This window comes from Theobroma cacao, chromosome 1 (genome assembly GCF_053813885.1).
Source record: "Theobroma cacao isolate CCN51 chromosome 1, ASM5381388v1, whole genome shotgun sequence".
Classification (NCBI taxonomy): domain Eukaryota; kingdom Viridiplantae; phylum Streptophyta; class Magnoliopsida; order Malvales; family Malvaceae; genus Theobroma; species Theobroma cacao.
This window is the reverse complement of record NC_142639.1, coordinates 1328356-1340471: the sequence shown is the minus strand read 5'-3', so window position 1 is coordinate 1340471 and position 12116 is coordinate 1328356. Positions and strand designations below refer to the sequence as shown.

The 12116-nt window shown below is 37.1% G+C and overlaps 1 protein-coding gene and 1 pseudogene across 2 annotated transcripts; one reads left to right on the top strand and one right to left on the bottom strand.

Moving 5' to 3' along the window:
* Nucleotides 1–111: 111 nt before the first annotated feature.
* On the bottom strand, nucleotides 112–6903 carry LOC18610875 (abscisic acid 8'-hydroxylase 3-like; annotated as a pseudogene). The gene is made up of 11 exons (XR_016026329.1): nucleotides 6608–6903; nucleotides 4261–4381; nucleotides 3355–3665; nucleotides 2464–2788; nucleotides 2187–2336; nucleotides 1722–1973; nucleotides 1409–1495; nucleotides 1229–1320; nucleotides 1056–1155; nucleotides 824–942; nucleotides 112–694 (listed from the first exon to the last, which is right to left on the bottom strand). The product of XR_016026329.1 is annotated as an abscisic acid 8'-hydroxylase 3-like (transcript).
* A 1426-nt stretch (nucleotides 6904–8329) lies between these two features.
* Nucleotides 8330–11092, top strand: LOC148764416 (AAA-ATPase At3g50940-like). The gene is made up of 2 exons (XM_088802904.1): nucleotides 8330–9535; nucleotides 10373–11092. Exons 1-2 carry the CDS (start codon nucleotides 8513–8515, stop codon nucleotides 10859–10861), a joined length of 1512 nt encoding a protein of 503 aa, XP_088659030.1. The 5' UTR covers nucleotides 8330–8512; the 3' UTR covers nucleotides 10862–11092.
* The last annotated feature ends 1024 nt before the right edge of the window (nucleotides 11093–12116 follow it).

Sequence of the window (12116 nt, the reverse complement as noted above, 5' to 3'; positions counted from 1 at the left end):
TAGCATTGTCTATAACTTTGTATATTAGTAAAGCAACAGCATTGCTAGAGCCGTTTGTTATCCAAGAAAAGGATAAAACACAATCCAAAAATGACACTGAAGGGAAACACATCATGGATTTGAATCCTATCTTGTCTCTGCAGCTGGCCCTCTGCTTTCGCTATATTGGTTTTTATCAGTTTGGCAGAGTCTGCATGTTCGCATTATATCAACAGAATGGTGCTTAAGCAATTATACATGTTTAATTGTTTTCGCAGATTTCATTTCATTCTGTCATGTTCAATACTATTTTTCTCTAGTCGCTGGAAGAGAGTTAGTGTCTGAAGTGGCACCTCTTTCCAATATTGATTGAGATGCTTTAGTCTGAGTAATGAGGAGCTTTTCTGTCCCATCAAAACTATTAAGTTCCCAATGATGCACTTAATAAGAAATCTATCTCATACATATAGTGTCTGAAGATTGTTTCTGGACTGTCTAGGCATGGCAAGCCTTTTTATGTAGGTAGAGTTTCCACTTGGTTCTGATCTGTGCCTTCCAAGCACTGAAGACAGTTAACATGGAGAAATAATCCTCTTAGGTCATCCAAGCTTGTTTGGCTTTGTTCAAGGCCTTCAAGGTTATGGGACAGCCACTTCTTAGTCGAGGAATATGTGATTTCTTTTCTAGGGAAGGATCAAGATCGTCAACAGTCCAGCTGCACAATAATTTCAGGGTTAGAATCTAATCATGTAATATTTAGAATAACTGATTAAAAAGGGACAGAAAGCTCCCAGCCAAAGGAGGCGTGAAAATATATTACTGAGTACAGTGACAAATAACTCACTTATATGCGGTTATCAATCGATGTAAAAAAACCAACATTATCACTTTTGCCATATTCATCCCCAAGCATGTTCTGGGTCCTGATCCAAATGGGATGAAACAATACGGCTTCTGTGTTTCCTGGAACATGAAATACAGGTACACTGTAAATCAGGATTTCATGCTTAATAGTTGGTACTGCTGGAATTCTATGCACGGGAAACAAAATCAATGCAGCTAGTGGGGCTTATTACATCAAATCTTGAAGGGCTGAACTGCATAGGATCCTTGTACAAATTAGGGTCATAGTGTATTGCATCAATGTTTACGAGCCACCCTTCTTTATCTCAAAGCCTGCAATGGACAAATGTGTTGATAGAGAGATGCTAACATACAGAAGTATGTGTATTAAATTTAGATAAACAACAAAAGAGACTTGCCGTCAATTGTGCAGTCATGGAATGCAACACGGCGAAACCACAACACAACATTTGCCATTCTCAGCGTTTCTGTTACAACCTGGAGAATGCAAGCAGTAATATGATGATGCAGTTCCACGCATGTGGTAAAAGAAGAGAGCTGAGGGCACAGCTCGTTTGTTTCTCACCTTTAAGCCATATGACATACTCTTAAGATCTTCAAGGGTAAGTGAGGTTCCTTCTGGCTTATTTCTGGCTATTGCGTGTTGTTCTTCCTGCAAGCAGGAAAAACTTTTAAAAGAAGAAAAAGAAGTCTTTTGGTTTATTTCGGCTTTATAATCCTCTTATCCTATCCTAAACTAACCATTTATAAATTAGGTTACTAATGGTTGAAATCTTTCATTGCCTATTTATGTCAATGATTTCTTAATTTGCTCCAAATACTCCCTGGATTAAAAGTTCTGTTCTAATCAAGTTTGCACAGTGAGATTAAAGTTTCACCCTAAGCCTGTATTGGACTTCTCTGTTTTCATCCAGGAACTTGACACACCACATAATAGCAGATGCAGTGGTGGTCTTCCCTGCAATTAACAGTGTTATAAGGTTATCTATTATCTCTGAATCATCAAGCTCTTCATTTGGTGCACATGAATCTCTCTGCAATATGGAATGTAGAAAGTCCTCAGAGGTCTCCATTCCACTCCGTCTTCTAGCAATCATCTCTCTAAAGGATTCCATGAGTCTTTTACGTGCCTGTATAGACCATTTATGTTAGCATAAACACCTTTGAGTTGAAAGAATGAAATCAATAGAGTAAGATACATGAAACAGGCTATCTCAGTTCAATTTTTCAACCAGCTTTTACATTTCATCAACATGCCATAATTTCTTGCCATTTTCTCAGGTCTGGCCTGGACGCCTGTCTCAGGATGAAGCCATTGCAAACCCTGTGTACTTTATTTGTACCTTCATGCCTCTATAGTATGTGGTGCCAGGAATCAGAACAGGAAACGCTAACATGGACCTGTCAACATCAATGCAGTCCTTTTCAATCTGTCTTAGCAAGGAATCATCTGTAACACTCATCAACATGTTGCACATTGCATCAAAGTTCATCTGCAAGACCACATTTTCAGATAGCTCAGGAACGCAGCACATGTTGGTAGCACTATTATTTCTCTAGTTGTACCAAACTGATAATCTATGACATGATTCATTGTTGTTGACTCAACACACTTATTACCTTCATGCCAAAGTCAAGCACTGAAAAGCTTTTCCCACTCTCTTCTAGTTTATTTAGCCTTTCAATCGGCATCTTGTCAATTTTTTTTACAAATGCAGATAAAGAATCCATGGAGAAAGGAACAGAGAGAAGACGCCTAATTCTTTTGTGGCTCTCCTGTTTTGCATATAGCACGCTCTTCTTTCCCACTGCATCTGCCATCGGTTTCACATATTCCTTGTTGAATCAAACAAAATCACTTGTAAAGATCATTTTTGCACCCTCGGTGCTTGGAACAAACACATGGATCTGCCCAAATATTCTTGTTTTGAACCACTTTCCGTACCTGCTTTCACCAGAAATTTCAATTTTATATGAACTATATACTTTTACTGCTACATGATGACAACTTCAAATCTTTTACAAAGTACTGTAAAAAAGATTAAACAGTGTTTAACTTTGATCTAGAATTTGGTGTCAAACTTTGACTTGATGAATGCTAGAAACACACACACATACACATTTAATAACTTTTCTGCTTCATCTGGTACGGCTTAAGTGATTTTTTAAGTCAAAAGAGCTAAACTAGACTAAATTAGTTCATACAGGATGAAGTTTAAGTGCAATTCATATCTTGTTTCAATAGTTAAATTAATAGAGCAGACTCAATCAGTCTAGTGGTGCACTGACAATAGAAGCATCATCGATAAATTTTCTTTTCCTTAATTCCAGTATGTTGTCTCAGAAGTGGAGCAGTTAAGATCCATGCAACCAGCTTGAGAAAGCAAAACATCATGATTGACAAAAAAAGAAATAGATAGGGTGTTATATTCCATATGTATAGGAATAATAGATACCATATGTGATATAATGGTACTAATAGAGGGTGAAGAACTAGAAAGAATCACTAACCATATTCGTTGCAGTCTAACAAAATCATAACACCCTTTTGTGCTGTTAGTGGCTGAAAGAAAAGAGAAGGTTTCACCTAGGAAAGGTAATCCCAGTCAGCCAGGGATGTCAGCATTATCGGTTGAGGTTCTTCTCCAAGATTTAAGTAGAAAAATTGTTATTCCTATAGAAAGCACTGCAATCATGATGATATCACAGTGGTTCTGTGCAAGAAAGACAAGGTCTTCCTTTGATGGATTCGACATCTTCAGGTTGGCTGATCAGACAGATGTAGTGCAAAGCTTGTATTTTATTGTTCAGATGATGCTCCACTGTATGTACATAAAATAAAATTTTCTGTTGAGCTGTCTACTTTGAAATGGGACATCTGAATCGTATGCTTAGACTTTAAACTACACAAAATTCACATTCATTGACTCACAGTAGAGCTTATATCATTCCCACTGATAAAATAGTTTGTTAAGATACTCTTTTTCAATTTTTCAATAGTAATCATGATATGGACTAAAATTCAATTCAGAAAAGCTGGACGCATGCTTTAGTGTAGTGATGTGAAGATTCCTTCCACAGAAGGTGTTATGGTGCTGTGCACATATTGTATATGTTGCGCCATTATATTGTGAATGGTGACCCAACAGTTGGGACTTGAGTCAAATGGAATTTCAAACATATTCTGTTACCTAAGGAGGAGGAAATTGATGATTTGAAGTGTAAAGATGTTGGCAAAGGTTAGGTCTCAGTGGAGCTTTATGGAAGTGGAAGGACCACTAGTCTCAAGGTTTAAGGATTTTGAACTGAGCAGTGTGTGATAATCTCATGATTGAAGAAAAAAAAAAAAAAAGAGGGGGGGAGGGGGTTGGGGTCAATATGCAATTTGCAAGAGCAGTCAGTTATAAGAGAGCTCACCCGAAGTGAGAGCAGCTTGCAGTGGTGTGCTAGCTGTCTGTCATGATAATGGTAGCAGATGCTATGTTGCAGATTAAAGTCTCTGGTGGAGGAGGCCCATGCTTATATAATCCCGTGTGTTCTATTGCAGAGGAGCTCAGATTCATCAGTAGAAATTTCTGTCACTCAAATTTGGTAATACAATTGAATGACATTGTAATACTTTTATCACAAATTGCAAAATGCTCAATGTTTCAGCATCATGAGGCTGTTCATTGGCACTAGGGTGAGAACATATCATCTGTTTGCTAATGGTGGGAGTGAATCACTGAATATGACTTGTACCGGAATGGTGGGGACTGAGCAGACTCAGAAAGAAACATCATGATAATCAAAATTTTGAACATTGTTAATGATGAAATAATGTTCTAATGACTCAAATCCAGTCATTTAAAACTCATGAACCCCTGAATAAGGCAAGTTGACACTGAGATGTACGTAGTAAAACCTAATAGAAGCACCACTGCAATGGTCTCATGGTTCTTATCAGACAAAGTTCTCATAAGTTATTCAAACTTCTCCAAATCTTTTGTTCTTAGGGGAAGGGGGTTGCTCTGCATGGAAACCTTAGCCTGTTGAGAAAACCTGCTAAAACAAATGGTTTGATTCTGCTTTCTTCCTGTTAACTTTCAGTAGACTATTAACCTATGTGTTTATTACTGGCACAATGAATCTTCTTTCTATGTCATAATAATTGATGACAAAATCTCTACAGCATCAAGTGATCAGCTGACACATTTTGATTCAGCTTAACTCAAAAGGTGCAACTAAGCTAATATTGTCAAGGCTTTAGAACATTGAACAGGCCATATATGTTGGTTAATCAAATTTAATAGCTACTTGAAGTACTTTTCACCAGGGGAAAAACTTAAAATCTCTGATCAGTGTAAGATAAGCAAAAAAATGTTGCAAACTTGTAATGCATCAGGGAAAAACATTTATTCTATTAATTAACTAAACAAGAAAATGAGTTTGATTTAGAGGAATTTAATATTGACAAAGGAAATTCCTAAAGAAGGGTATTCGACCCTGTACTATTCTTCTCTAAAGTAAATCCTGATTCTACCATTAGTACTAAATTATGGTATTATAAGTATTCCAGGCTTTAAGCATACCAGCTTCTATTGCCAAAATATACTGTCAAAACTTACTTCCATGTTAACATCGTTTCACCCTTCTTCTCTTGCTGATCTTCTTGAAGTGACCACAAAATTCCTTTGGGGAGAATACCCTTCAAGAGGCATATGAGCCTCTATTACATTCATCTTGGCCAAAGTTATCCTACTTTTGAGTATCATTACATCACTTTCTGTCACCTGCTTCTAAAAGGGCTGGAGGCATATCTGGCAGGCATAGGAAGACCAACTGGGGAAGCAGCAATTCTTGCTTGCATCTTACAGGGCTCTCTTTTGACAACCATAGGGGGTGCTTTTTTGGCTTGTTTGCACTTTTTTCACCTAGTAGGCTTCTAAGTAAGTGTGTCGCACTAAATCGTTTGTCATGCTTTAAGGAAGCAAGACGTACAGCAGCCAAGCATTGCTCTTTACAGCCCTCAGAGGTGTTGTTCTCAACTGCTTTTGACTTACTCACCTCTAATTATTTTCTCCCGTAATTTTTTTTCAGCTCCATAGTTGTTTCAATATAGGAGCGGCTGGAAAAATACCGTACTCGTTTTCTTGTCTTACAAATAACAGTAACAACGTTATGATTGAAATACCGGAGTCCCATAAATTACTCGTTCTCTTGTTTCTCCCTCTATGATCAGTCGACTTTAATTAGTTTATGCTTACACTGACCATCTAATCTTTCTGTTCTGCTAAGACTGTTCCATGCATGTATCAGTGCTGAAGACTACTGGTATCATGATCACTTAATATTCTTGATAAATGATAAGAATTGAGGTTGCATTCACATTTTATCTACTAATAATGCTGGCTGATTCAATTTTTCTTTCAGAAAATAAGCTTCTTGCAACAGAATGTGTCATGCCGCTATATGTGCATGCGTTAGAGTAATGTTTGCAGAAATCTTTTTGTGCATGTTGACCCTGTCTGGATTTAGTTTTCACATAGCTTTTCAAACATAATTTGTTGGTTAAGAAAAGGGGTTTGATAATCGGAAGAATGAGGATGTGTATATAAGGGTCTTAGTGGAATGATTGTTTTGCTTCCTGGAAATGAAAGGATTAGAGACGTTTCAAGGTCTCAAGGATTTCGAACTGAGTGGCCTAGATTGGTCTCGTGTATTCTTTAAATGAAAAATGCTTATCCGGAATCAGCAAGAGCAGTCAGCTGTAAGACAACTTTACCTCAATTGACGGCTACATAGACAGCTTGGAGTGGTGTCAGGTGTGGTCTCCCAGCATGATTGTAGTAACAGATGCAATGTTGCAAACGCAGAGTAAAGTGGCTTGGTGGAGGAGGCCCATTCTTATAGAACCCCATGTGTTTTGCTGCAGGAGTAGCCCAGGTTTGAATCAGTAGACATTTCCCTTCCACTGAATTTTAGTTTCTACTATCTCCGGTGATGTTGAAAATCGTGGAACAATTTCCAAAGTCACGAGGCTCAGAAGATGAACAGTATCTGTCTCTACCGAGCTGCCAGTGGCTGTCCTTTAGCCCCATAATCAATGGCCAGTTTGGGCTGAGACCGTTCAGAACTAGGCCTGCAATGGCAGCTGAAGACATAGAAGGTGGCTTGCCAAAATCTTTCAGGGGGCAGAGCCCAAAACAGGCACTTGGCCACAGCCTGTGATTACCAACCAGCGAGCCAGGCCCACCAGTACCCATTCCTTCTCGACTCAGAATCAGGTAAACAGTCAGCTTTCCTGCCAGTTGACTTGCTCTGTTTTAGACTATCGAGGAACTCCATACATTAAAGTCTCTAATTATTGTTTTCAATGGTCAGTCTTCTCGTTGGAATATCGAATTGTCAAGGATAACAGAGTTTTCTTTAAATATACGTTAAGCTTGACTAGCAAGTCCACCACAAAAATTATTAAAATTTTTAAGGTTTAGGATATAATTTTTTTTGTCTAAATATATGTCCCTGATATCGTCAGGATAAAGGTGAATAAGAGAATCTTAAACAAATCTCTCTTATTAGTACTTAATTTTTTAATGGAAACAGAGTAAATTTAGTCAAGCCCCTTGGTCTTAGCTTGTTCCTTTTTCTAACTAATTCCTTGAAAGAAGAGGAAAAAAAAAAAAAAAAAAAAAAAAAACAACAACAACGTAAGATGAACGTTACCTAGGAAGACCAAGATCGACTGACTGGGTTTTGTTTTATTTTGTTTTCCATGGAGTCCAAGTTTGGAGTAGGGCGGTTGGGCCAAATCCACTTAGATTTTCGGTGTGCTTTGTTGCACGTGGCGAAATTATTTCCTTTCATTTGTCAATATTTTTAATTTAATCTCAAATTAGATTCTCAAACTTAATTTTTTTTTTAAAAAAAATTATATAGTAAACACTCTTAATTATTCATACAAATGTTAATAAATTATTATTATTTCTATTATACTCAATTAACACTAACTTAGCATGTTAATACATAAGGCCTAATATCACGATATGATCTTATAATAAATTTTATTATATATTAATATTACATTAATACTACGTTAGTATGAAATAACAAATAAATTTTTTAGTAATAATAATAAGATAATAGTTAATTATAAAATTTTATTTAATTTAAAATAAAATATATAAAAATTTAATTCAATATAATAAAAAATAAAAATTTATTTAAAAATTTTAAATAATTTAAATTTTTTTCAAATATTATGTTTAATAATATTAAACATTGATTTCATTATTTTTATGAAAAAAAGAGAGATTTCATTATAACGATGGGTTGTAAGTCAACTGTATATGGCATTAACATTACTGTAAAGTGGAAACGTGAGGGTCTGTCCCTTTGGTCAATTCCATGTGAATCCAATCGATGTAAATTTCAAGGCCCGAAATCGTTGGACTGTCTCAATCCAGGAAAGAACCAGTGATGGTTCCTTAAATACGTAACCTTGTGCTGAATTCAACACTCCTTCCAATTCTTCTCTACCATCCCCTATTCCAATTCCTTTTTTCCTTCCAGACAAATTCATTCCCCAAACCATAAAATACGTACACTCAATTCAAAGATCGAACGCAAGAAAATTCCCAAAAAGGCTTTCTTTGAGACCCCAAAAGCCTGAAATTTAACTGCAGGAAACATGGAGAGCTCTTCTGGTGAATCCAAACTTGCCAACGCCAGGACAATTGTATCTGCTGCTGCATCTTTTGCTGCCACGGTGATGTTGGTTCGGTCAATAGCACAAGAATTCTTGCCATATGATATCAAAGATTATGTCTTCTTCGGCATCCGAAAGATCTGCAACCGTTTCTCGTCAACTGTCACCATGGTCGTCGACGAATTCAATGGCCTTGTTTACAACCAAGTCTACGAGGCTGCAGAGGTCTACTTAGGCAGCAAAATATCCCCGTCTTCACAAAGATTCAAAGTGAGCAAGCCTGAGAAAGAAAAGGAGTTCATTGTCACCATGGAACGTAATGAAGAAGTGGTTGACATCTACAATGGTATCAGATTCAACTGGGTTTTGGTCTGCAAACAAGTAGAATCAACGAGACATTTTCACAACCCTCGAGATATCAACTCCACATTAAGATCAGAAGTGCGTTCTTTCGAGCTCAGCTTCTCCCAAAAACACAAAGAAATGGTACTCAACTCTTACTTGCCCCACATTGTGAAGGAAGCGAAGTCCCTGAAACAAGAACGGAAGACGATAAAACTCTTCACCGTTGACTCTGAAAGCATGTATGGCAACTTGGCGGATTCTTGGAGATCAGTGAATCTTGATCACCCTGCAACTTTCGAAACGTTGGCTTTGGATACAAAGCTCAAGGACACAATCTTGCGAGATCTTCAGAGGTTCCTGAAGAGGAAAGATCATTACAGGAAAGTAGGGAAAGCTTGGAAGAGAGGGTACTTGTTGTACGGCCCACCAGGGACGGGCAAATCGAGCCTGATTGCTGCAATGGCTAATTACTTGAATTTTGATGTTTATGACTTGGAATTGACCGATATACGGTGCAACTCGGAACTCAGGAAATTGCTCGTGGCTACTGCGAATCGGTCCATATTGGTGGTAGAGGACATAGATTGCACCATTGACCTACAAGATCGGATGGCCGAGGCTCGTGCTTCACGCTTTCAGGATTATCCTCCTCAGAAACAGGTTAGTTCTCCGATTTCCCCCTTTTTTATCATATGTTTTCTGTTTCTAGTTTTTAATTTTAATCTAATTGTTGGTTGGTTGTTCTACTGCTAGTCCAGAACAACCAGAAATTTGAAGAATAGTTTTCCATTGGCATTGATTCAATTTAGTTCCACATACTTCTTATCCTGTCAGACAAGTGACAATGCTCTGTTTCATATATTAATCAGGGCAGTGGGTTTAAATTGATGGAAGTATATAGCTGAGTTTTATATATTATCTGTTCCACAATGCTACCCTCTAATACTTCCATAATTAGATTATAAAACAGTAAAATATAGCTAAACATTAGGAGCCAAAATAGTACTAGTATAAATTAGTAAAACATGGTACGAGAAAAGGAGCAGCCCGTTAAAGACCAGAAGGAAGTTTTCAATGCACGCGAAACAATTTTCTAAGGCATTAATCGAACTGGCAAATCACCAGTTATGCACATGCTTTAAGTTTTGAAAAGTACTTTGCTAGGAACGTTCTGATGGGTCGCCTAGAAGCCACATCCTCATTTCTGGCGTTTCTTTGTTTTGGAAGTTAGATTCCTTGAAAGGCCATGCCTCCCTACTTAGGTTGTTGGTATTTGTCATTTGGTAAAGACGACGAAACACTTCACATGAAACAGATTGTCACCACGGGTTCAACTTGTCCATGTTTATAGCAACATCATTGAAAGTGGTTGTCAATTATATAGATTTTGATGAAAGGGTGCAGATAAAGCAAGTTTCAGTTCATCAAATCAGCTTCCAGATTATTTCTGTTGATATGAAACGTGTTTCCACCATATGATTTTTTCTACTGAAACAGGTAACGCTGTCAGGATTGCTCAATTTCATTGATGGGTTGTGGTCAAGCTGTGGAGATGAGAGAATTATTGTGTTCACTACCAACCATAAAGATAAATTGGACCCAGCACTGCTGCGTCCAGGGCGCATGGATGTGCACATTCATATGTCCTATTGCACCCCATCTGCATTCAGAATTCTTGCATCAAATTACCTTGGAATTAAAGACCATGCATTGTTTGGAGAGATCGAGGAGGCAATTAGGACAACGGAAGTGACCCCAGCTGAAGTGGCAGAGCAGCTGCTTCGGAGTGACGATCTTGAAACTGTGCTCCGAGATCTCATTGGATTCCTCAAGGTGAAAAAGATAGAAAATGAGGAAGCAAAGGCCATTAAGAGTCAAGCAGAATCACTAACAAATAAAGAAGCGCAAAGCACAGAAGCTGAAAGAGGGGAACAAAAGGAAGATGATGATGAAAAGGAAACCATAAAAGAGAAGCCTATTATATAATAAAGGGAGTAGTAAATACCATGCTACTATTTGAGATGGGTGGTGCTTCTTTTCTTTCCACTCAATGTTTATCCCCCATCTCATTTCTTTGTTAAAGTAAAATTCCAATCTCAAGCCTTTGTTACAAGTATTAAAAGATTCACAAGTTAAATTAGTTCATACCTTTTAATTGATGCTTTTATTCAGCATCCTCAAGAATAAAACTGTTTTCTTTTTGTCTTTGATTTTCAATATTGATTTTTTCAATCCATTTGGACAAAATTAGATTGGGAGAGGGATTTAAATGTGGATCTTGACCACCATTAATAGATAAAAGCCACCAGGCAATCTTGATTTGTTATTATTAGAGCAGGGCATAGATGACCATCATCTTATAGCAACTCACAAATTACTGGGACGGCAAGACCTTTAGGAAGAATCAATATCCTAGTTACAACCACTCATTTGGAGGTAAGAGTCAGAGCTTGGAAAGATTCAGAGATGATTGCAAAAAGCAGGCTTCTTATCTGTGGAATATAATCTTGAGGCAAGTTATGCAGCTTTGCCATGGCAATGGAGGCAGAGTATAATCAGAACTTATTGAAATGGTTGCTTTTTTCTTTCTTTTTTTTTTTTTTTTAAATCTTAGTTGCCTTCTCTTTGTTCTATCCGCTGTGGATACCTTCACTTGTCATTCACTAACCACTCTATTATTATTGTTTTCTTAATACAAGTTTTTGATTCATTTAAAGAAAAAAAATACTAAGCCGCTCGTATGAAGTTTCTAGTTAATTTGATTACCTCTCTTGTGTTTGATATGGTTGGCTCTCTCTTTTTTAAGAGGCTGGTTTTGCTATTTCTTCTTGTTCCATATTAATTTTTCCTGCATTGATGTTACATAATCCTTTTCCTTTTGGGGATAATGGATGTTATATAATCAATTAATCATTCTAGGGTGTATTAAACTAAGAGTACAGTTTATCATATAAATGTTTACCCTTTTGAATTGTTGGATCTATGGATGGTGAATCTCATTGGCAATGTCTGACATGCATTCAAAATGATCAGATCACGAAATTTTGGGAGAATATTTGACCCATAAAATCATCATTCCAAGGTAATATGTGTATGAAGGCTATTAACTAATCGAGATTGAATTAAATTTTAAACTTGTATTAGATTTGAATGGATATCAGACTGTTATATATACAGAGAAGTAAAGCTGTCATCTGGATTAACATAATCTGATAATCCTTATTTCAAATACCAAAATATC

Excerpts from the sequence above, each read along its gene's own strand:
- LOC148764416 (XM_088802904.1), top strand. The coding sequence starts at position 8,513 with ATGGAGAGCTCTTCTGGTGAATCCAAACTTGCCAACGCCAGGACAATT. Across the intron at positions 9,536-10,372 it reads ATTATCCTCCTCAGAAACAG|GTAACGCTGTCAGGATTGCT; the intron begins GTTAGTTCTCCG and ends CTACTGAAACAG.